The following is a 23,458-nucleotide window of genomic DNA, read 5'->3' as shown; positions in this document are numbered from 1 at the left end:
GATAACATTTGGCATATCAAAATGTTTTCATCCTTCCTGTGATTTCACAATTCTTCAAGGCACCTCCTTTTGCTTTTAGGCTGTAACTCTTTCTCCCTCCCTTTCCCACCTAAATTTATTTCCAAGCTTCCCTCTCTGCAGTCTCAACTCTAGAGATTCAGTATGAGAACACAAGTCACAGAAGGCTCCTGTCCCTGCAGATTCCTTCGTGTATTGCACAAGGTAAAGCCATCAACAGTCAGGAGTGAGCCCTCTGTTCCTACCCCAGCACAGGAGCTCAGGGCTCTGCAGGAACATTCCAACCAGAGGCAGCTGCAGCACAGGGCAGAGATGGACAGACAACTCCACACCAGGAACTGAGCTCCACGTTCCCAGTGACACATGGAAAAGTCTTGTGTCTCACTGCTCTGTATCCACAACACAGACACATCCCAGGTTCCCTTCCCCAGACTGTTGAAGGTCTCGTTCCAACACATCAATAAAACTCATTCTGTGACAAGGAAAACCGTTAAGAAAACTGTCAGAGGTTAAACCACCTCTTTACAGAGCTATGCAAGAACAACTTTTGCACCATAATCTGAATCCACACATAATATTTGTATTAAAAAACAGAAGAGGCAACACACAAGATAAAAAAGGCTTAAAATCCATTTTAATAATGCATTCCTGTAACATTCCTCAGACAAACTTGAACTTTTTTAGTGGGACAATTACAGTTTGTGTTCAAACAGTTTACACTAAATGAAAAATCTTGTAGTACTTCTACACAAAAGACAGGCAAGGTTAGGATTATACAAACATTTGTTTCAGTTAAATCTTCAGCATGAGATACAGTATCTTTATCCAATAGATTGTACTTGACTACCAGTAAAAATAAAGAGATACAACACCTTATCAAAAAAATCCATCCCAACAAGAACCTCTCAGCCATTCAGGCTGCACAACTGTCAACTACTTTAAAGAAACAAATGGTCCAGATAAAAAGAGTAACTAACAAGTTAGGAGGAAAAAAAAAAAAGAAAAAAAACCAAACATAAAGTCTCCCCCAATTAACTACATGACGGATCATTTGGAGCTATATAAATTTACAAAATCATGGGAGCTGCAAAGTACCCAAATGCTGCCCTAGTTCTCCAGAGACTTCCCTGTGCTCTTAAGCAAGGTTCACTACTCTAAAAAAATGCCAAGACATACGGAAATTTTATCTAATTCAGTCTCATGATTTCAGCTGCAAATAGGAAACCCGGAATGGTCAAGGCATTAGGGTCCTTGCCAGATTTCACCGTTACTGAACCACGGCAGCCTCCCAGAATCCTTTTTTCACTTTAAAATTAGGAATGCACCACATGAAATCTTCTAAAACCTTTACCAGTCAGACTGCACTCCCCTTGTCCTAGAGTGGCTTTACCAGAACAGGCCCTAATTAGCTATTTTTAAAATCTGTTCCCCTCCTGTCCCCCCAGGTTGAGCCCTGTGTGGCCTGCCAAGATGTCTTTCTCTTTGGGGTGTGTACAGGGGATAGCTTAATCCTGTTAGTATCTGCGGCGCTTGTTGGGGCCAAAATCCCCCCCTGGGTTCCCTCTGTTGAAGGCAGGGGGGTTCCCTCCCATGGCTCCCAGGCCTTCCATGGCTCCGCCCTGGCCGAAGCGGTCTGGAGGTGGTGGCGGAGTCTTGTGAGGAGGACGAGTGAAGAGGATGCAGGAAGGAGGAAGGAAAACAAGGAACAACAAAGGGCAGTTAAAAGGCATTTGAGTTGATTTGAATTCCACCATACAAACCTTTACCACACCAAAAGCATCCCCATAGTCCCCAAACTGGACTGACAGGACCACTGCAGAACGAAGTCCCTTCTCCCACACAGCCTGTAGTCAGGCACACTGGGATGGTCTGCACCACCTCACAGACCAGTGTCCTGCTGTGGAGCAGGTGAGCCTTCTGAACTCACCCTCCCTTTCCATTCCTGGCTTCACCTTCCCCCCTTAATTTCCTTGCGTGGTACACATTCCCTTAACCTCAACCATTTCGCTGTCCCTACTACTTAAGTACGAAGGCTTATTGCCAAATAAAACTGCTCTTTATGACAAAAAATTATCTGTGACACAGCAGTCATGACACAGCAAGAAGTCTGAGCAGGAAAGTTTGCAGGAAAACTGTTTACTAGAGGGTGAACTTTCAGGACAAACTTTACTATTGCTGCTGCTGTTTCTGCTGGTGACTGGAAGTGCTGGCTCTGTGGGAGGGTCAATCCTCTGTATGACAGAGGCCACAAAAGCCTCAGCCTATTGTAAAGCTCTGCAGTGAAGTTTAAAACCAAATCAAAATATAGAAATTTAAAGAAGGCAAACAAGCATAACCTCCACTGATTCTTTGCTCTTTATCTCCTAAGCAAATTAGCTGAACTCATTTTAGCCAATGAGCACAGGAGATAACTTTGGTTTTAGAACTGGTGATGGACAGAACACTTCTGAAAGCTTGGCTTTATGCTTACAAGAATCTAAAACACTCTCAATTTAACAAAGTACTTCCCATTATGTGTTTTGAAAAATACCCATAAATTATTGCTAAGGTCTAGCAAGCATTTTAGCACTAGCTATCCTGGAAGTAAAATATGTAGTTATTAGACTTGGCCCAATCTCCTGAAAATTACCAACGAATATCAAGGCAAGATTAACTTCTCAAGATTTCAGCAGGAGTTAAGCAAAGGGCTAAGCATGATAAAGAAGCTTCAACTTTGGCAGCAATATGCTTAACACTGGAAACAACACAGTTTGCGTTTAAAAGGTGTGCACAAAAAGCAGATGGAGATACATTACCATTCCCATGGCTCCATCAGGTATCATGGCTCCAGGACCAGTCGCAGGAGGTGCAGGAGCTGGGACATTGGTACCACCCATGGCTCCTCTATTGTTCATGCCAATGGTACCTGGAAAAGAAAACTGAGGAATAGTCCTGGCAGACACAGTGACTGGGGTCTGCTCATCACTCCAACACCCTGTAAGCTCCCTGCAGTGCTACATGCAGGGACAGAGTCTCAGTCTATCAACCAGCTTTGCACCAGTAGGTCAAGACAAACTGATCTTGCTTTACAGTATGTTCTGTTTCCTGTCACATGAACACTTCCTGTCACTAGACTGGGAGATTACTTTGACTGTGTTTCTAAATAAGAAGCCAATAAAATGAGATCACTTAAAAAAAAAAGTGCAGATTTTGTAATAGAGGAAAGGAACATGGACAAGAACAAAGAATACTCTTACCTCCCATACCCATCTGTCCCATTCGCATGTCTGGTGGCTCCCTCTGGAAAGACAGACACTCATTTCAGCTGATAATCAGGTTTTTAAAAAAAATGTAATTATACAAATTCAATGGGTTCTGGGGATTTACTACTGAAAAATGTATAGAAAAGTCATTCCCAGGGTAAATTTCAAAGGAAGATATGAGCTACCTTCACACGATAACTGCTGAATGAACAGGTCTTATTTAAAATATCTCATTCTGAAAGGCTGCTTTTAACAATCATGGCAAAACATCCAGCAGCAAAGCTGCACATGCAGATTTTACCAAAGGTATCTTGACATCTGGACGGAAAGATCTGTGAGCAGCAGTAACACATTAGACAGAATTAGTTTTGCTACTCCCTCAGCGTAGCTAAGAAGCTTTTCCTGTTGAAAGGAATGTAAGCTTACATAAAGACACAGTACTGGGTCACTTGCATTAAAACACCAGTTAGGGAGTTCAATTTCTTTTTGATTAACTGTGTGTCAGGAACACGTATCACAGCTATCTTTCACCACAAAACTGGGAGCACCCCTCACCGAAGTGAGGAATACTACTTTTCCCACAGTGGTAACTGAAGACAGATTTCACTTTATCAGTAGTCTCAGTGCCACTATTTATCATATGAGGACACTATTATTTGGAGGAATCAGGACTTCTGCTACACAGGGATAATATTCCCACGTTTGGGTCAGTCACGTGGTTTTGAACTGTTTAGTTTGACACATATTTAGCTATTTTGCCTAGGGGACAATTTTTCACTAGTATCCATAAACACTTGCCCTCCAGCTGCATTGGTGCTGTTACACCACCTGGACAGCACTACAGCTGTTCCCACAATAGATAGGGCTGGGACTGGAAACAAATTTCAAGACAGTTCTTTTCACAGATCTGGAGATACTGTTATTAAAAGGCAGGTTATTACATGTTACATTATAAGAAAATACTGGACCAATTGATTTTTAAGTACAAACAACTGCCTGCAGCAGTGCCTCAAGTTGGGATCATTTCACCTAAGCATGACTGAGACTGCAGGCTAGGGATATAGCCAGGTGTAGAATCATAACAGGATACTGCTGCAGTACCTCAGGACAGTACATGTTTACTGTTAGAATAAAATGAGTTACCATGTATTTTTCTCAGCAGCACAACAGCTAGTGAGGGTCCTACATGAACAGCGGTGGGACAGAACTGGGGTATTTACACTTTCCAGGCTAAACTGCATTAAGACCAGAGGGAGCCAATAATTTAGGGTAGAATGCACTACAGATGTACAGTCCTCCAACCAAGTTAAGAATTCACAGAAAGGGTAAAAATCTAGTGTCAGTGTACAGATGTGATGGAAAGGTAGAAGCACTCCTACCGCGTCGGCAAAGTTCCCTTTAAAGCCTTCCTGCTGGCGTCTCATCATCTCTTCTTGCTGCCTTCTCATCTCCTCCTCACGGCGCCTGCGTTCCTCCTCTTGCCTGGAAAAAAGGTCCAAGGATGCTCAGCACAACACACACCAACCACCTGCATCACTGTGTTGCAGTGCTGCCTCATGGATATCTTGACTGGAAACTCAGAACTTTAAGAACATTATTTTGCTGATGCTGTAAAATATGAGATATCTCATGATGAAAACAAATGATTTTGTGCATGGAGATACTTTAAGGAGCTCATTATAAAATACAACATGAGTACACCTGTGTGTGAGTGTGTGTCTCCTGAGGAGCAGCTGAAGGATCTGAGGATGTTTAGCCTGGAGAAAAAGAGGCTCAGGGGGGGACCTTCTCACTCTCTACAATTCCCTGAAAGGAGGGTGGTGGAGCCAGGTGGGGGTTGGTCTCTTCTCCCAAGTAACAAGTGACAGGGTGAGAGGAAACGGCCCCAAGTTGCACCAGGGAAAATTTAGACTGGTATCAGGGAAGATTTCTTCACCAAAAGGGTTACAAAACATTGGAACAGGCTGCCCAGAAAGTGGTGGAGTCACCACCCCTGGAGGGATTTAAAAGATGTGTAGATGTGGCACTTTGGGACATGGTTTAGTGGTGGCCTTTGCAGTGTTAGATTTAATTGGACTCAATGATCTTAGAAGTCTTTTCCAACCTAAATGATTCTATGGTTCTGTGCACACAGCAGCTCCCAAATGCATGTTGACTACATGCAATATCATACAAGACAGTTCTCAAGCCCCTTCTATTACACAAGTAGCCTGGTAATCTTCCTGGAGCTTCTCAAAATGACCCTGAGACAAGGAAGCGCTGCAATGGAGAGAGAAATCTCCAAGACTAAGTTAATCCTCAAATGAAAATACAGATGCTGGAATGGGATTTCCCAACCTGCAGCACAGAAGCCACCAAATCACTGCACAGATTCTGAATTTTCTATCTGCTTCAGTAAAGGAGCTTCACTTAGACATAGTATTTGCTTCTTTACAGTTCTAATCAATGCAAGAAACTTCTAACTCTTCCATCTCAAACCAACTGTACGCTCTCCCTATGAACAAAAAGGCCTAAAGTAACAACCACACTTTAGGTAGTCATTAAATTGTCACAGGGAACAATTAGGTGCACTGAAGAGGCATTTCATTCCACTATGGATTCACAGCATTTCATAACCTGCCCCCTTACCTGAGTTCCAACTGTTTACGTTTTTGTACTTCTTGGTTATGCAATTCCTCCATTCTCCTCAGCTCTTCCTGGCGTCTCATTAAATCTGTGTGACAGTAAAAAACAGAATCAACTCATCTCCCATGCCACCTCATCAATGCCTGAACTAGAACCATAACACACAAGGGAATATGGTAACAGTTTCCATCAATACAGTGACATCTCTCAGGTTAGGTTCAACAAGGCTCAGTGCCAGGTCCTGTACTTAGGTCACAGCCACTCCATGAAGTGCTCCAGGCTGGGGGTAGAGCGGCTGGAAAGCTGCCCAGCAGGAAAGGACCTGGGCAACAGTCCCTGAATATGAGCCAGTGTGTGCCCAGGTGGGTGAGAAGGCCAATGGCACCCTGGCCTGTACCAGCAATAGTGTGCCAGTAGGACCAGGGCAGTGACTGTCCCCTGTACTGGGCACTGGTGAGGCCACATCTCAAATCCTGCGTCCAGTTCTCACTGCAAGAAAGACACTGAGGGGCTGGAGCATGTCCAGAGAAGGGCAACAGAGCTGGGGCATGAGTGAGACAAGGAGCAGCTGAGGGAGCTGGGAGTGTTTAGCCTGAAAGGAGGTTAACAGTTGGACTTGATGATCTTTTCCACCTCAGCAATTCTAGGATTCCATTAATTTGCTGCTACTATGCTTGGCTACAGGACAAGCAGCTACCCCACAGCTCACCTTCACTGGGCTCTGGCCAGTGTGCTGAGCTACCCACCCCTGGATGGTGCAGGGCCCTGTCCCCTGTGTCCACCTCTGACCGGTACCTTGCCGCATGAGCATGACTTGGTGCTCGTGGCGAGCTGCTTCCATTTCCATTTCCAGCTTCTCCCGAGCTTCCTTGATGTTGCGATCTACTTGTTCCTGCTGCTGCTTCTCCATTTCTATTAGAGCCTTCCAACGCATGGCATATTCATATTCAAAGCTGCCAGGCTGTGCGAACCGAGGAGGCTGCTCACGCTCCCTGTCAAACAATGAGGAGCTAGTGAATGCTTCAGGAAAGCCAGGAGGAAACCAGGAAAAACACATTTGTGCATCAAATGCCACAGCAGCTCCTTTTAACAGTTAGCTATGGCTGAGACACCAGCTTGTCTGCTTCTTGGGAGTCATTGAAAGGAGGAACTTGGGCAGAATCCTCCTGCATGGAAACCGTCCTCCTCCATAACAAGTAATGACACTGCTTTCATAAGACACCAAGAGATTCTGGGTAAAGAGATTTAGAAACACTCTTGAAAGCAACAGCCTTTGCTCCTGCTGCACATCTAATGGACACATCCACTCCAGAAACAAACACTGCCCAAAGGTGCATGTTTATTTCTGCAGTATCTGCAGCCCCTGCACCTGGAGCACATGACTATTCCTAATACAGCCTCCCAGTTCCTGAAACTCTCATTTTCCTTACATGAAAAATTTATGAGATCACCTGGTTTTCTATGCCAACTGCTCAGATCACAAGACTCCTACTTATACTGGGAAGTCTTCAAAGACTGTGGTCTTACACCTGGATAGCTCTACAATCTCCTAATGCTATTCACGTAAATCCTTAAATTTCTAATGTGGGTTCAAATCTGTTTCCTATACAGGCTTTCTGTAATACTTGCCAGGGAATCTCATGTTATCTGTGTTATCTTAAATTGACTTAACTTTTTATTCCAACAACTGAAAAGGACTTATGCAAAGTATGTGGAGGCTGCCAGTCTTATCCAGCAGTGTGGATTCACACACCAGTGTGCGCTTTCTTTCAGCCAGCCATGGCAAGAGAACAGTGTATGCAATTCTCTTTCCAAAGCCACATCTACAGAAAAAAGGAGGACCTCATGAGCACTGATGAGCCACCCTTCTCAGACTGAGGCACTAGTCCACAGGCAGACATATCTCCTGTTGCAAGCCAGGCACATACTTGTGATATTGCTGGTTTTTGATGACTAGTTTCTCTGGTAGTCCCTCTTCATCATCATACTGATCCATGGGCTCCACAGTGACAGGCCGAGGGAATCTGTAAAGAAAAGATGAGGTGCTTTCAAGAAAATTCAAGAACGAGCTTGCAGTTTTGGAAAGTATGTGTACTGTGTCTGAACCTATACTGCTTTTACTACTGCTCAAAGAAACCCAGGGCAGTTGGGGATCTCAATCAAAGTGAAATCAGAAATTACTTTGAACACCTTTCTTTTGTTCTAGAACAGGAACGGAACCTTTAATCTTGTTGAACGGTAAATTCTTGCTGAATCCAAACCAGAACTGTACTGAAAGAATACCTGCAGTTAGTGGTTGAAATTAACAGCTTAACTAGAACCTGACATCCTCCAGCAGGATCTACTCAACATGATGTCCTGTAGACTCCAGTGTCTGCTTTTTCTCCCTTGCTACATGGCCAACCACGGGCCACACAAGTCCATCGGTGCCTGATTATGGCTGTCTAAAGCAAAGAGCAACTACACCACTCTCCCTGGAGACTGCAGGCTGTACCATGCAGTCACATTCTCCTGGTGAGACCACCAGGCAGTTGCCAAGCAACAGTGCTCTGAGAGTCCACTGCCTGAATTCCCACCCCCAAGGAATCCACTGGTGCACTTCGCAAGAGAACTGCACACGTGCTTCTGTCTTTCTGGCTTCTGCATGGAAGTGTCCCCAGGCTCTGAATTAGCTCCCCACCATGGGGCCAACACTGCTCATCCTCAGCACAAAGCAGCTTCTCGTTGGCTCCTCAGCCCCATATACCAGAGCTGGGGAGATGGAAGAGAGATGATCCTGCTATGCCAAGTAGCACGGGGTTCCCAGGCTCCAGCAGGAAGGCAGGACATGGGAGGTTAAAATCTCTCTCTTCAGCTAAAGACCCATAATACAGCTTTTCACTTTGATTTGACATATTCCATTATTAACAGTCTTATTTTCCAACATGAACCAATTTCCAACAGTTTATCTACTGTTACTGCCTTGAACTAGGATAAACCAGAACAAATTGAATCAAAACCAAACCATAACTAGAAATAAACAACCGACTGGTTTTTGGTCCTAGGTATCAGACCCTAATGCACTGATAGCTATAAAAAGATTGAGTGTTACCCTCAGTTATACTCTGGTAGTGATTAGTTTTGCATGATCACTTTTAAAAATCTCTTTTCATGGTTCTTCCAGGATACAGACTTCTGAATCAGCAAAAGCTCTCTAACAATAATCCTCCTGTAGAGCACTACACACTATGCTGGTCAGCCTCGAAGAGTCTCAGAGAGAAAAACAGGTATTAAAGAAATAAACCAAACCTGCTTTTTGAAACTCAGTGTTCCTGTGCACAGCTGTGCCACTGCAGATGCCCAAGAGGTGAGAAGCAGAAAACTTATAAAATTACTTTCAAAATTAGCAATATACCCCATTTCGGGAAGTATTCTAGTCGGAAATTCTAGGAGCATACATACAAAATAATTTTTATTTCCAAGAGATCAGAAATGGCTCCCTCTTAACAGTTAGAGCAGTAAACTGAGTGTTCTGTGGAATGCAACTAGAATTGGTCTTTTACTTGAGGAAGTTCACATAACTATGCAAGAACATGCTTTGCTGCCTTATTACATTTCAAGCACAGGCAAAACAAATGATGAAAACTTCAAATAGTCCCATCTGAGCAGTTTCTCCAACAGATCTCATACCCACAGTGGCATTCCACCCCAGCAGTGCATGCTGCCAAGTGGAGCCCCATCCCAGAGTGACCCAGAGTGTACAATTAACACACCTGAGCTTTGTTTCCAAACAAATGACATGGACGGTCTCTGAAATAGCTCCTGCTTCTTAAAGGCTGCTTTAATTGCCCTAAGAAGGTTGTTTTATGGAGAAAGACTTTATTGGGAAGTTTTATGCACTTACCCCACCAGCAGCTTCCCAGAAGAAAGTTCTCAGACCTGAGTTTCAGCACAGACTGTCTCTTACTGGAACAAAGCTACATAAAGTTCTCCCCAGGCCAATCACCTCGTGCCCCATCTGTCCCACTGTGGTGCAAGGAAACACTGCTCACAAGCCCCTGCCACCCAACGTGCACACATGCCAGTAGAGCCCCTCTCGCCCTCCACACTTACGTAGTCAGCAGGAAAGACCCATCACTACATCTATCCAGGGCTTTCCTAGCAGCAGGCTTCCCTGAGAACTCCACAATGCCTTTCCCAGAGGATCGTCCTCTGTCATCCACAATAACCACAGCCCTTTCCACCTGGCCAAACACTGAGAAGGCTTCCTCCAGGAGCTCATTGGACACAAACTGGGGCAGGTTCCTGACTGTCAGCGATGCACTGTGGCACGCAAAGCGCACTCTGAGCTGCTTCCCACGGAGAGGCATGTTGTCTAGTTCCACCTTGGCAATCTCTGCCAGAGTGCGAGTTTCCTGGGGATAAAAACAGTCAGCATTAAAACTCTCAATGTGGCACAGAATCAGTGGGTCACAGTCACAACACAAGCTGATTTCTGCGGAACAAGTACTTCTGAGAGGAACAAATGATCCTCCCACGGCACAATAAGAAGTGTCCCAACAAACCAGAGCTATCACCACTGACTGTGGCTGAGTATGGGGGGGAGAAACATAAAAGACATACCTTTAGTCCAACAGCCAGTATGAACTAAGCAAACAATTAAATTATCATTATCTATCACAAATAATTATACTGAGGCTACAAAGCATGCTTTTTTTAAACAAATACATTTTAAAAAATAATCAAGATTCAACTATCAGCAAAGTCTGATAAGGAACTGCTGACTGTATGACAATCCATGAAGCCCTCCTATGCCAGTTTTACACCTTTCCACTCACTTAAGTCACTACCAAGCAGCTGCACTACAGCAAAGTGCCCCAGACTTTGGCGTGGGCCCCTCATGCTCCATCCACTCACCCTGGGGCTTTCAAGAAGGTGGTGCATGAGCCACTGAAAACTGAGAACCACTACTCTACGCTGGTAGCTACCTCCCTCCTAGACACACTTCAGTGTGATCGTCCGGAGATCCCTTCCCTCAAGAGCATTAATCACTCCAGGAATACTGCATGACAAACTATGTCCATATTCACACTCTTCCAGAAAATGGAAGTTCACTTTGTCTATGACAGCATCATGTTCATATGGGGTTTTTTCTGCTTTCTACCACATGATTCCAGAACAACTGTATCAAATAACTCATAAGTCCTGCCACAAGCTGCCCAAAATTCACATTTCTTCTCATAACAAGCTCTGGGCAAACCACTTGTAGAAGCTAATCTCATATTCCAGGTTACTAAGATCAACAGCAGGCTTAATTAACAAGATATCTGAACATCTGCTACTTTCAATTAACCACACTGCTCCAGTGTGAGCCATTGCCACAACAACAACTCCAAGGTAGAAGTCACTCACCAGCCTGATAAAACCAAAGCCTTTGTCCTTGTGTATGAAGACTTCCCCTGCCTTGCCATACTTCTCAAACAACTTTCTCATCTCTTCCTCTGTAATATCTGGGGGCAGATTCCCCACAAATAGGCGGCTTCTTTGGGTGAAGGTCTTTTCCCCGGGTTTCCGGAAATTCTTCAGGTCAATAGTCAGGCCTTCATCTGAGGGGAATAAGGTACACAGCTGCTCTACAGTTGGGGGGATAAATTTTATTAGGTTTCATCACAGTGACCACAGAGACACAGGACAATACAGGTAACACCACCCGTCCACTTCGCTCTTAAACCTCTCCAGCCATCTCTACAGCAACCAGGGGGTTTTATTTCAGAACGGCCCCACAGTTTTCTTTAAAGAAAACACATCCTTGAACCTCAGTGCTCATTGACAGCAGGGAATGACAGCCTAGAACTGGAAAAAACACCAGCACTGCAGCTTGAAATAGCATGAGATATTTCACCCAAACTTTTGGAGATCTGGTCAAGGTAACTGGGACACAACAAAATCAAGCGTAGTCACAACACAGTGATTAGAACTGGATTGCTATTAGAACCTGAGTAATTACAAAAGAGCCACAGTTTGGCCAGCAGCCAGATTTTTACTCAAAAATACCCCAAAACAAAACTACTCCAAATGTCCAGAAAAATAGGAAAACTAGAGGAAATTTTGTCTAAACAGATAATATTTCAGGTAGCTGTCATTCTATGAGATGGGATTTGGGTTCCAGAGTATGAGGTTCCAAGCTGAAGAGAAGGCTGGAATGGTGAAAATAGTGGAAAAAAACCCCAACCCAAACCCAAACCATCCCAAAAACCAGCCATACAGGTGAGACCTCAGAAAAATTACAAATTAATTATTATTAAGGTTGGAAAAGACCTCTAAGATCGAGCCCAACTTTAAAATGTTTTCTGAGATATCCAACAGTAATCAATACAAATAGGAACATCCTCAAATCCCCGCATGCATATGCAATTTTTAAACTTTAATTCAGCAAGAGCCCAGCATGACCCTGAAAGCTCTGCTATGTGCCAGACACAGGGGTGCATTTAGCATCACTTTTATCTCCCTGTGTCTCATTCTCCTAAAGGCAGATGGAACTTCACCACACAGGACTGCAAGGCACAGAAAGCAATTCCTTTGCCTTGCAGAGGGCACAGTTCATGGCCACACATAGGAAATAAAATATGAACACAAATGGCTTTATTCAGGCTACAAAACCAGGGCACTAACTAGGAAAGACTGTCCATGCAAAGACAATGCATGCAAGACACTGCAAGGACAACCCTTTCATAAGAGTGGGCACAAAAAAACCACAGTATACCTAGAGAAGTGAGAATAAGTTATCTACTTCACACAGCAAAGGTGCATAAGTGAAATGTTTTGCCTTGTGAACTTGTTCACAGCATTATCACAAGTATTTGGGGATCAATTGCAAGGCCTGTGGATACAACAGGAGGGACTTGGAACGGAGTTACACTGCTCTGCCTTAAGCAGATCCACGCAAAGGAGATACGGTCACTCACTACAAGCTGATCCCTATGGGAATTCCCCAACACAGCTGTGTTGTATTATTTCAATCTGACTGGAAAAGACTGCGTGGCCACCCTTGTCTCTTATTATCGGGGAACCAACAAAGAGCCTGTTCAACAGGACCCCCTAATGAAAATACAGGGGATTTTGACACAAAAACTCCACTCAGACGAATCACAAAAAAGCGCACAGGTGACTTCTACACGTTTTTGTTTTGAACAGCCAGAGTGTCCAGACTTAAAAAAAAAAACACACCTAATGTAAGTGAAGCACTTTTTCTCCCGAAAATGCTAATGGCAATGCCTCGCTGCCGTAGTTCCAAACTATCCAGTCAGATGAGTTCACAAGCATCCTGTCTCAGCTCACAAGCACTCCCCCTCCCGCCGCATCCCGAGGGGCAGAGCTACAGCCCAGACCGTGTGAGAAAACCCGGAAACCCGCTGGAGGAGAACAAGAGCTTCCATCAATGTCAACTGGCCCTAGCACACGGAAATATCGAGTAAAGCTGGGTATCTCCTGGCTCCTCCCATATATAAAAAAAATAAATTAGTCTTAAGGATGCCTGCAACACAATCTTAGCAAAAAGCAAATTAATTTCTTTAGTGATCCTGTCATTTCCTCCAGTAACCTAGCTTCCAAAGTTTCTAGTTTCTTAAGGAAACCAGAACTGAGAAGCCATCTGTTATGGCCGAGAAAAAAAAAAAAAAAAAAAACAGGAACCAGACAACGAAAACCAGACCGCGTTGTATCTGCAAGGTTTTTAACAGGAACACTTAAAAAAACCGCGGTGACTTCCAAATTCTAAGCGGGCTTTTCTCGAGACTCTGAGACAAAGAAGGAACCTCTATATCACAGTTACTACGTCCCAAAACTCTCCATCCCAGTGTTGGGAACACGAGAAACTTAGCGAGCGAATCCCCGTCAAACACAGGGGAGCCGCGTGTATCTTTGAGCGGACTGAGCAAAATCAATTAAAAACCTCACAAACACAACCCAGGAGCAACTCAAGACACTGCTTCCACCAAGGGAAAACACCGCTGTCGCAGGCGGCGCCGCAGCCTGCCCGAGGAGCTGAGTTTTTATTGTTTTAAGGCGAAAAGCCGCGTCCCTTTTGTTCCTGCCGGGACCTGTTGCGCCGCGCGGATTTCCCCGGCGCAGCGGAGCGGCCGCTCGGCGCGTACCCGTGGCGGGGCCGGGCGGGCCCCCGCGGCGGGCCCGGGACTCACTCTGGCTGTTGGCCTGCTGCCCGTTGGCCGGGATGGACGGCGGCGGGTGCTGCTGGTGCTGCTTGCGCGGCGCGTGGTTCTGCTTCTCCATGTTGAACCCCTTGTTGCCCTGCATCTTCCCCACCTAAAGGGCGACACGCACAGTCAGACTCGGCGCCCGGTGGGTCCCGCCGGCCCCGCGTGCCAGGGGCGGGGCGGGCCCTGCAGGCCGCGCCGGGCCCCGGCACCGCCGCGGCGGAGCAGGGCTGAACCGCCACCCCGAGGGCCGACCCCCAGCCGCGCGGCCTCACCTTGCGGCGGCACCGGCCGGGGACACGGACGCGGACACCGGGACGGGCTCCGGCGCCGGGCGCGGAGAGCGGGAGGGGCGCGGGCACCGGGACCGCGGCGGCCCTGAGCGGAGAGCGCGCGGCCGGAACTCGCGCACCCTATCGCGGCGCCCCGCTCCCCCGCACCCCCATTGGCCGCCGCGCTCGGGAAGCCGCGCCGCTGATTGGTTTTGCTCGCCGTCACTCACTGGCGTGGCAAAGGTTGGGGCGGGACAGGGCGGCCGCGCGCGGCCGCGATTGGCCGGGCCGGGCGGGCGCGCGCGCGCCGCCAATCAGGGCGGCGGGGCAGCCAAGCTCGGGTGAGAGGCGAGCGGGGGACAAAGGGAGCGGCCGCGCGAGCCGCCCCGCGCGCGGCGCGCAGGCGCGGTGCGGGGGCCGCGCGCGTTTAAAGGGCCAGCGGCGGCACCGAGAGAAGCGCGTGCGGCCCCCCCCAACACCTGCGGGAGCGGCACCGGGGCACCCCCGGGGACGGCGATTAAAAACCACTGGCGATTAGAAACCGCCCCGGGGCCCGGCGGAGCCGGCGGGTATCGCTCCGGTCTCCTCGCGGCGGCCGCCAGCCCCGTGCCCGCTCCAGCCGCGGGCGCCCCCTCGGGCTCGGCTCGGCAGGCGCGTCCTGTCGTGCCCTACCCTGCCCTGCCCTGCCCCGCCCCGGCGGCTCCGGGAGAGCGGTCGTGTCCTGCCTCCGGTGGGATTCATTTCACCGCCTCCCAGTAAACCCTCCCGTTCCCCTCCGCCGCGGCCGCGTTGCCCGCGGCTCGCAGCCCTCCCGGAGCCTCGAGTGCCCGGTGTCCTGATGTGCACCCTGATCCCGGCCCACGCTCAGCCCCGGCACCCCCGTGTGTGCCCGCGGGCTGGGAACGGGGGCGGGAAGGGCGGCAGAGCCCTCCGGGGAGCGGGGCGGCCAAAGGGGAGATGCTGCCCCGCTGGGGATGGAGGGGACCCCCGGGGGCGGGCGGGGGTCCCGGAGGCCGGGGAGGAGGATCCCGGGGAGCGGGGGCGGTGCCGAGGGCGGGGGGCGCCGGCCCGGGCGGTCCCTCCCGGGGGCGGCGCCGCGTCCCGGGCCCCCGCGGAAGCCCCGCCCGGCCGCGCTGTCACTCACCGCCCCGGGGAGACGCTCCAGCTTCGAGGAGGCGGTGGCGGCTCCGGGGCTCGGCCGGGCGGGTCCCCCTCGCACAGGTAGAGGCCTTGGCGGTGCGGCCAGGCCGGGCCACCCGGGACAGCACCGGGGACAGGTCCGAGCGAGGCGGCAGCGAGAGGGTTAACGGGGGGGGCGGGGAGCGGGGTGGCGAACCCGCTCCGCGCGATCCGCTCCGTGCTTTGCGGGTGGCCGCGCGGGCACCGGCGGGAACAGGGGCGCCCCGTTCCACCCCACGCCCCCCGCCGTGCGACCTCCCCCGCACCCCACCCTGCCCCGCCGGGGCCGCGGCCGCCGCCCGCACCCGGCTCCGCGCTACCCGCCCGCTCGGCCCCGCTCCGCCGTGTGGATCCGCCCCAGGTTTTCCAGCCTCCCGGCGCGGTCCGGGCTGTGGCGCCGATCCGGCGCCCGTGGTTCCGCTCCGGGTTTCCGCGGCCGCCGCCCGCGAGCGAGTCTCGCGAGCCCAGGCCCCGCCGCGGCCAATGGGAGCGCGTCCCTCGCTCCGCGCGGCCAATGGGGCGCCGCCGCCGCCCCCCCGTCGGGCTGCAGCGCGTTGAGGGCTCCGAGCGGCGCCTCCATTTAAAGGGGCCGCGACCCGAATCCGGGTTCTGGGTAGAGCGGGCGGCGCAGCACCGGGGGGAGCCAGGTACGAGCGGCGGCGGCCGCGGGCGCGTCCCGGCGGCGTCCCGGGAGACGCGGGTGAGGCCGCCTGGTGGAGGGGGGGCTGGCGCCTGGTGCGCGGGTATCGGGGGCGGGGGCTCCCCCGCGGTGGGGGGGTGGTGTGGCGGGGTGCGCGCGCCTGGCGGGAGGGGGCGTGGCCTGCGGCCCGCGAGGGGGCGTGTCCGGCGCCGCGCGCCCCCTGCCCGTGTCGGCCGCTGGGGGGCGCCCTGGGGCGGGTCCCGGGGGAGTCGGGGGGGGCCCTCGGCCCGTTTGGGGATCCGGGCTCTGCTCCCCCCGGGATGGGCGGGAACACACCTGCCTGGCCCCCATCCCCACCTCCGTGCAGCCCCGGCCCCGTGGACACCCAGGTGCCACCCTCGCCGTGGCGGCGGTCCGGCCTGTGGGACCCCCCCAGTGTGGGTGGGGACACCCTGGCTGAACCCCCGCCCCGGTGCGGATCGGACCTGTGCACAGGGTGGGGTGCGGGCCTGTGCGACCCTCGCCGTTTTTAGGAGGGGTCTGGCCTCTGCTACCCCCTGGGATGGGTGGGGAACCCACCAGCCTGGCCCCAACCCCAGTGCAGCCCCGGCCCCATGGAGGCTCCAGCGCGATCCTCACCTCTGTCGAGGGGGGTGGTCTCTGGGTCCCGCCGGGATGGATGGGGAGCCCCCAGCCTGACCCCCATCCCCACCCCGGTGCAGTGCAGACCCCGAGCACGGTGCAGGGAGGGAGACCCTGTGCGATCCTCACACCTTTTGTGGGCAAATGGACTCTGGGTTCTCCTAGTATGAACGGGGAGCCCACCAACCTGACCTCCATCCCTGCCCCAGTTCCATGGAGACCCCAGTGGCAACCCTTGCCCCTGTGTGTGAGGGTGGTCTCTGGGTCCCCCCAGTATGGATGGGGAGGGCCCAGATGAACCTCCATCCCCACTCTGGTACAGAGCAGACCCTGGGGATGGAGGGGCCCTGTGCAATCCTTGCCTCTTTTAGGGAAGGGTTTGGGCTCTGCATCCCTCTGGCATGGCTGGGGAGCCTCCGGCCTGACCCCCATCCCTGCCCCGGTGCTGGTGGGCACGGGGAGGTGCAAGGGGCAGCCCCCAGGGGATTCTGGGGCTTGGCTGTGCCTGGGCACAGGCTGGTCCCAGGGTTTGTGGTTCCTGGGAGCTGCCCCAGCCCCTGGTGTGCCCACCTCTGTGGGACCTGTCCTTGCTGTGGGGGCTATGCTGAGCAGTGGCAGCCATCAGCTGCCCCAAAGCTCTGCCCTGGCACCCACCATGGCTCAGCTCTCCCTGGGTCTCCAGGGACTCTGAGCGGCCTTTTTGCTCTTGTCACCACACATAGCAGCAAAGTCTGTGGTGCTCAAGGCAGCGGCTGCTCTGTGAACTGTCCAGCCATCCTGACAGCCTTCCCCCAGTGTCAGTGGAGGGTCTGGAGCCTCTCCAAGGCTCAGGGGGTGTGTATGTCCCTGGGCACCATGTGCTGCTGTCGAGGATCTGGCCCCATGAGAGGAAGGTGCAGCCCCGTGGGGCTGAAGCTGCCTTGGGCTGCCGGGGGAGGCAAAGTCCAAATGTGCTGAAGCCTCACCATGTGAGCAGCGTAGCCGTGGCCAACGAAGTGCCTTGGGGAGCATCAAGCAGCTCCTGTGTGGTTTGCAGCGGTGGAGGCAGGCCTGGCTGGCTGTGCCTGGCACGGGAAAAGGCTCTGGCAGTCGGATATGCTTGTGTGGGCAGAGGCTGGACGTGGCCTGTGTCAGGTGATGGTGGGAGGTAGGATTTTCAACAGAGTGCTGGGGAATGGCTCCTGGAGTCTCTTGATGAGGATGAGAGCTGCTTCATTTGTGCTCTCCCCTTCTCCTGCTGTGCTTCAGCCATGGCTTTTGTTCTAGGCTGTGACTTCTCTTCCTTTCATTGCGGCTGCAATCCCCAAGAAAACTTTTAATCTGCATTTTCTCCCCTAACCCTGCCTATTCTGGGATCAGAGCTGGTGATAAGACCATAGCCCTATTGTTATTGTGAGCTTAGCCTTATTAAAGGAATATCCACAGCCTACAGAGCTGAAATGACTAACCTGAACCTCGCAGCCCCATTGTGCATATTTCCACAACCTGTTTACACCCCTCTCAACTGCCAGTGCCCTTGCTTTGGAGGATGACAGCAGCACCTCATTCCTCCATGGCTCTGACAGCTGGAGCAAGGGCCCGAGGCTGAGCCCAGACCTCATTTTGGGAGCAAAGCCCCTGTGGGATTTCTTTATGGATGTTTTGTGGTCAGTGGTGCTGGGATTCATGACCCTAATGGACACAGATGTGCTGGCAGAAGCCTCTAATGCTTTAGAAAGGTTGTGGTGAAAGCAATCCGAGGGAAGTATGGAATAGGCTAAAGCTGTGACAGTGCATTTGTTAGCTTAGCAAAGGCCCTGCTAGCAGGATTTCACTGGATTGTTTCACTGTGTTGTAGTCTCAGTATAGCGTTTTTCTTCCTCTGCTGGCAGCACAGGTGAGGAAACGGTCTGAGACCCTCCTCGCCATTCCTGCTGGCCATGGGCTCTGTTGATGTCTCCTGGCCGCTTACTGTGAGCCTGCTCTGCTGGCCTAGACCTTGGCAGCTCAAAGGAAAAGGAGTCAGTCTCGGGACTGGTGAGACATTGCTCTGTTCAACACAGCATTAGCCAAGGCCAGCTGGTACAGCTGAACGTGAGGTGGAGTCTCCCAGCACTGAGATCCCTTTCCAGGGACTTGGTGGCAGGCACCTTGCAGAGGGGCAGAGGAGACAGCTCTCACTGTGCATCCAGTAGTTGGCTCTGCAAGACCACTGAAGGAAAATTAGATGTTTTGCCCTCAAAGATGCATCTTCTTGGTGACTCTGCCCTTTTGTCTTCTCTCTCTTCCCTGTGCACTAAGGTGTATTCACAGAACCACAGATGGATTTGGGTTGTAAGGGACTCTAGAAGTCTCAAGTCCAGCTGACCTCCTGCTCATGGCAGAGCTCACTTGAGACCGAGTTGTTCAGGGCTTTGTCCAGTTGAGTTTTGAGGACTTCCAGGGCCAGGAAGTCCATGGCCTGTTCCTAGGCTGTGGCATTTTCCTTTGGAGAGCCACCTGCTGTGCCTGCAGCTTCTCTCTCCAGCTGTCTGTAGCTGCTTGTGTGATGTGCTAGGACTTTGTGTCAGGTCATCTATGTCCTGCAGCATTTGGGCAACAGGTAGAGAGATCTGGGGGCCATCTGTTTTTTACCACTTCCAGGTCTTTTATTTCTTTTAATCAGTGTCTCAATATTCCTAGGGCAGTTTCAACATACTCTGCTCAGGAATGCAGTACACCTCCAAGCCTTTTTTGTTGTGCTTGAGATAGTACTGCCAAAGCTTTTTTACGCTCTCACCCCCTTCTCCTGCATTTAATGCTATTTTGGCAGATGTTGTCATGTGGTGAGGGGTGAGCCTTGAAAGAAACATTGCTTATTCATGCTATAGACACAAAGCTGGTCCTTGAAGCTGAATTGCTCTGCAGATACCAGGCGTTGCTGCTGTGCGTGTACCTGGATTGTTACTCCTTTCTCTGTTGCAAAGCCTTGACACTTTGTGCTTGGGGGAATCCTGGTCTTACAAGAGGATATGAGAGGATCCAAGCAGCTTCAAACTGCTGCCAGGATGGCATTCTGGATGGATGAGCACACTCCTGTTGGTTGTCTTAGAGTTTGCTGCCAGTACGGAGGTCTTGGCTTAGCGGCAAGTACCTCTGAGATTGAGGAATGTTGTCAGGTACGTTTGAAGTGTGGCAGGGAGTCTCCTTGTAAACCTAATTCCAGGCAATTCTTGCAAGATTTCTGAAATTTGTCCTTCTTGCACTTTCTTGAAGCTGAGGTGAAGTTTCTGGAATGCAAGCTCAAAATCTAGTTTGGTCATTCCTGCCTCTGAGGAGACTTGTGGTTGCTGTTCTGCAGCACCATCTCCTCTGTGCTGGAGGATTTGGGCTTTCTGGGTTCTGGGTGATTGCTGTACTGTGTTTGAGGCTTGCAGTGTGAGCTGGTACTCCTGCTCTGGCAAAGGTAGTGGTGGTCTTGGTCCCTTCTGGCTTTGTGGGACTGTTAGAAAACAGTTGCTGGAGTCTTGAGGCTGCTGGTGATGTTCTGGGAAAGCCCTTATTTTCCCCATATGCCAGTTCCTATTGTGTAGACAGTGCCAGGCACACGTGAAGGCTGGCCTGGAGGGGACATGGTGACAGCAGTCTAATTAGGAACCAATAGTACATTTGGAGATGAGACAACTGTTCACTGAGCCCTGCCTGCAGACCACAGGCTGAAGGACTTGACCAGTGACATCCTGCAGTAGCTAAAGCTGGCTTGGAGAGAGTCACTGAATGCTGTTGTAAACCCTCCAAGTCACAGAGGGCTTACAGATCCTGGGGTCAGTTGTTTAAGCATCTGTTTCTGAGTTTGTCCAACTTTGATTTCCAGCTTCTTGAGTCCTCATACGGTGCATTTGTCATCTCTGAAGGGTCCTCTGCTGTAGATCTTCTTACCTTGTGATTTTTTTTGAGATGGGTCATGTCTCCCCATTTCTTTTCAGTGAACAAAATAGTTTATTACTGGAAGGTGTTTTCTGAGCCCTGGTTGATTGATAAAGCACTGGGATTCTTGCATTACTGTTCAGATTAAAAAAAAATATTTTAAACATCTCAGCTCTTCCAATAACTGTCATCAAGTGTAGACAGTAGCCAAGAATGAGACAGTAATGGTCTAACATGGTCGTGTGTGCAAGTAGCACTGTACTGAATGTCAACAGTGGGTTTTGTGCTCTTGAAGGCTGAATTTGGGCTGCAGGGTAAGAGCTCAGAGAGCTACCTCTCCAAAACCAAAATCCTTTCTGCTCCTTTCTGGAGAATTTGGACTGGACTGAAACCTTGTCCTCAGCAGTGTCCTTAGTTTAATGGCAATTCTTCATAAATCCATTTGCTTTAAGATGAGTTGAACAATCTGTAATAAAGGTTTGCAGTGCTTGAATTTAGAAAGCTGTCAACTGCCCACATAAACTCAGCTAAGTCACAGCAGTGAAGTTGGCTTTTGCCATATTTGTCACTCAAGGTGTAATATTGTTAATGAAGATATGTTGACCATGCTGGTAGGACATGATATTATTTCCTTAATGTTTTATTGGTAGAATAAAACATTTATTGTATTGACACTGTTGGGGCTTTTTGAGAAATACTAGGTTGAGTGTTACTGTTTATTCAAAAATGTGGCACAAAACATAGGGCTTCCTGAAGAGCTCTGCTCAGGTCTTACAGAGCTCATAGGTAGGAAGTGGCTGAAATGTTAATATAAGCATCTTAATTTTTGTAGTTATTAGTTAATTCTTTTCATATTTCACATGATCTCTAATAGTGAAAAAGATAAATCCTTCAACCTTCAAAAGGATTGAAAATCTGAATCCATATCCATGAACGAAAGTCGAGGACAGGTCCCCAAGCAGTTGCTGTTCCTTTACTAGAGGAAAGCAGTAACTGCATGGCTGTGCTTTTTTTTTGTGGGGAGTAAAGACTTCTGAGATATTCACTTCATTGTGAGGGAGTGGCAACAGTATTTTTTCTAGCAGTCTGGTTTTAATTAAGTGTTTGATGGTAGATCCACATTTGTATAGGCAGGCCACGTGTTCCCTTGCTAATAGTTACCCGAGGACACTGAAGATCTGTGCAGTTCCACCTCCACTGATGTCTTTAATAAACTGAATGAAGTCCCAGGTAGTCACTTGGTGTGCTCGGGTGTCCTGGCAGAGATGTCACACCCTGAGCTGCCATGTCTGGGAGGAGATCCACGTGCCCCCTCTTTGGCAGAAAGGGCAGGGCAGGTCTGGTAATCACTGGATTTGGCAGTCAGTGTTGTGTTCTGTCCCAGTCCTGCACGCTCGGGGAGGACTCTCAGCCATCCCATCACTTCTTTGGAAACTCTTGCACGCTCCTTGGGAAGCAGTGTGCTGCAGGCTGGTGTGCAAGGGACTTTGCTCCTTGAACTTATTCTCTTCCCAAGGATATATCTGTTACTGAATACTCCAGAGAGGTGCTGAGTGCTAAGTAAGGAGTTTCCAAATGACCAGTGGAGCGGTCGTATCTGCTGTAACGTGCAGGATTTCAGCACACTGCCTCCTCTTTGTTTGACCAAGTCGTGCTCCAGTGTACTCTCCTCACTGCCAGGTATGTGGCTGGAAAAGAGGAAGATTTCAAGCAGACCAGTGAGCAAATCCCAGTGACTGAGCTGGTCCTGGAATAAAAAAGATGATGACTTGTGGTGGATCATTTCAGCATCTGCCAAAAACAATAAGCTGTTCTGCTTCTGTTGTAGAAAGTGAGAAAAGACTTTACCAGAAGAAAAGTGCACGCTCCGTTTGCAGCTTAACTCACTGTGAAGCTCAGCAGAAAGCCCAGATGAATCTGAGTGCCCGGGGCAGACAGAAGTAGAGCTTCTTACCTTGCTGCAGCTGAGCAGCTCTAATTTCTTTAGGTTGAGTTTGACTTCAGAGCAACTCACAGAACTGGAAAGCATCATTTTCTCCTGTTCTGAGGGCCACCCTCTTCATCCTCATCCACTAGTAGTTGAAAGCCATTGTAAAGAATTCATTGTCAGAGACATTCCTTGCTTTCCCACTCAGACTGTCAGCATCGTGTTGGGTCCAGCTTCAATTCTTAACTCCATCAGCTTTTCCAGATTCTCATAAATACACCAAGGGTTAGCATTCATGTACCCTGTAACCCCTTGGAGCTCTGCTGCAGCAGGTTGAAAACAAACAGAAGGAAAATACTTTTAAAAACTAAATGTTAAGCTGCAGAAAATAGAGCCACTGGAATTTCTGGAGTATAAGTTGGTTCAAAGTGGGATTAGGCAGACTCACAGAGGATTTGCCCAGTACAGACTCTTAACAGTGACATTGTCAGTGCAACTCAAGCCGAGTGGTTCTTCAGCAGCTGAGTCCTGCCTGATCAGAGGATAAGCTGAAGAGGAACATCCTTTTAGTTATGTTTCTTATACTCTCTCCTCAGGTGTCCATTCTTGGTGTGAATAGGAACAGGATACTCGAGTACGTGGTCCTTTCGTTGGACTGACTGCAGTAGTCCTTAGCTTTGCACGTCCCAAGAGGAGGTTTTGGGTCCTTCACCAGAAGGTGTGAGCTGTTCTGCTGGGAGGATTCTGATGAAAGGGGACAGCACCTCGAACACACGGGCGAGCTCAGGGCTTCCAACCAGAGTGTGCAAGTGAGTGGTCTTAGAGCAGAGTCTGGG

At 50.0% G+C, this 23,458-nt stretch overlaps 2 protein-coding genes across 11 annotated transcripts in view; one reads left to right on the top strand and one right to left on the bottom strand.

Moving 5' to 3' along the window:
* Positions 1–630: 630 nt before the first annotated feature.
* Positions 631–15,582, bottom strand: NONO (non-POU domain containing octamer binding). 6 transcript variants are annotated; one of them, XM_027743730.2, is made up of 11 exons: positions 14,353–14,433; positions 14,018–14,186; positions 11,277–11,497; positions 9,978–10,279; positions 7,814–7,909; positions 6,681–6,877; positions 5,889–5,973; positions 4,640–4,742; positions 3,255–3,297; positions 2,814–2,923; positions 631–1,670 (listed from the first exon to the last, which is right to left on the bottom strand). In XM_027743730.2, the coding sequence occupies exons 2-11, from the start codon at positions 14,175–14,177 to the stop codon at positions 1,533–1,535; spliced, it is 1,455 nt and encodes a 484-aa protein (XP_027599531.1). In that variant the 5' UTR covers positions 14,178–14,186; positions 14,353–14,433; the 3' UTR covers positions 631–1,532. The 6 variants fall into 6 exon arrangements, with proteins under 6 accessions (XP_027599531.1, XP_027599534.1, XP_027599533.1 ...); XM_027743733.2 differs by lacking the exon at positions 14,353–14,433 and adding an exon at positions 15,494–15,570 and having other exon boundaries at positions 633–1,670; positions 14,063–14,186; XM_027743732.2 differs by having other exon boundaries at positions 633–1,670; positions 14,063–14,186; positions 14,353–14,432.
* ZMYM3 (zinc finger MYM-type containing 3) overlaps positions 15,481–23,458 on the top strand; it is a 32,916-nt gene continuing 24,938 nt past the window's right edge. Inside the window, exon 1 of one of the 5 annotated variants that reach the window (XM_027743727.2) lies at positions 15,481–15,570. The gene's annotated coding sequence lies outside the window, so the exon portion shown is untranslated. Of the gene's footprint in view, positions 15,627–15,964; positions 16,176–16,580; positions 23,432–23,458 lie in introns of those variants that run through there. The other 4 variants (XM_039378174.1, XM_027743724.2, XM_027743728.2 and 1 more) reach the window with 4 other exon arrangements.

The sequence above is a fragment of the Pipra filicauda genome, unplaced genomic scaffold (assembly GCF_003945595.2).
Source record: "Pipra filicauda isolate LSUMZ 115617 unplaced genomic scaffold, ASM394559v2 scaffold9_size5747161_pilon, whole genome shotgun sequence".
NCBI lineage: Eukaryota > Metazoa > Chordata > Aves > Passeriformes > Pipridae > Pipra > Pipra filicauda.
Note: the sequence above shows the minus strand (reverse complement) of the source record. Positions and strands in the feature narration are given on the sequence as shown.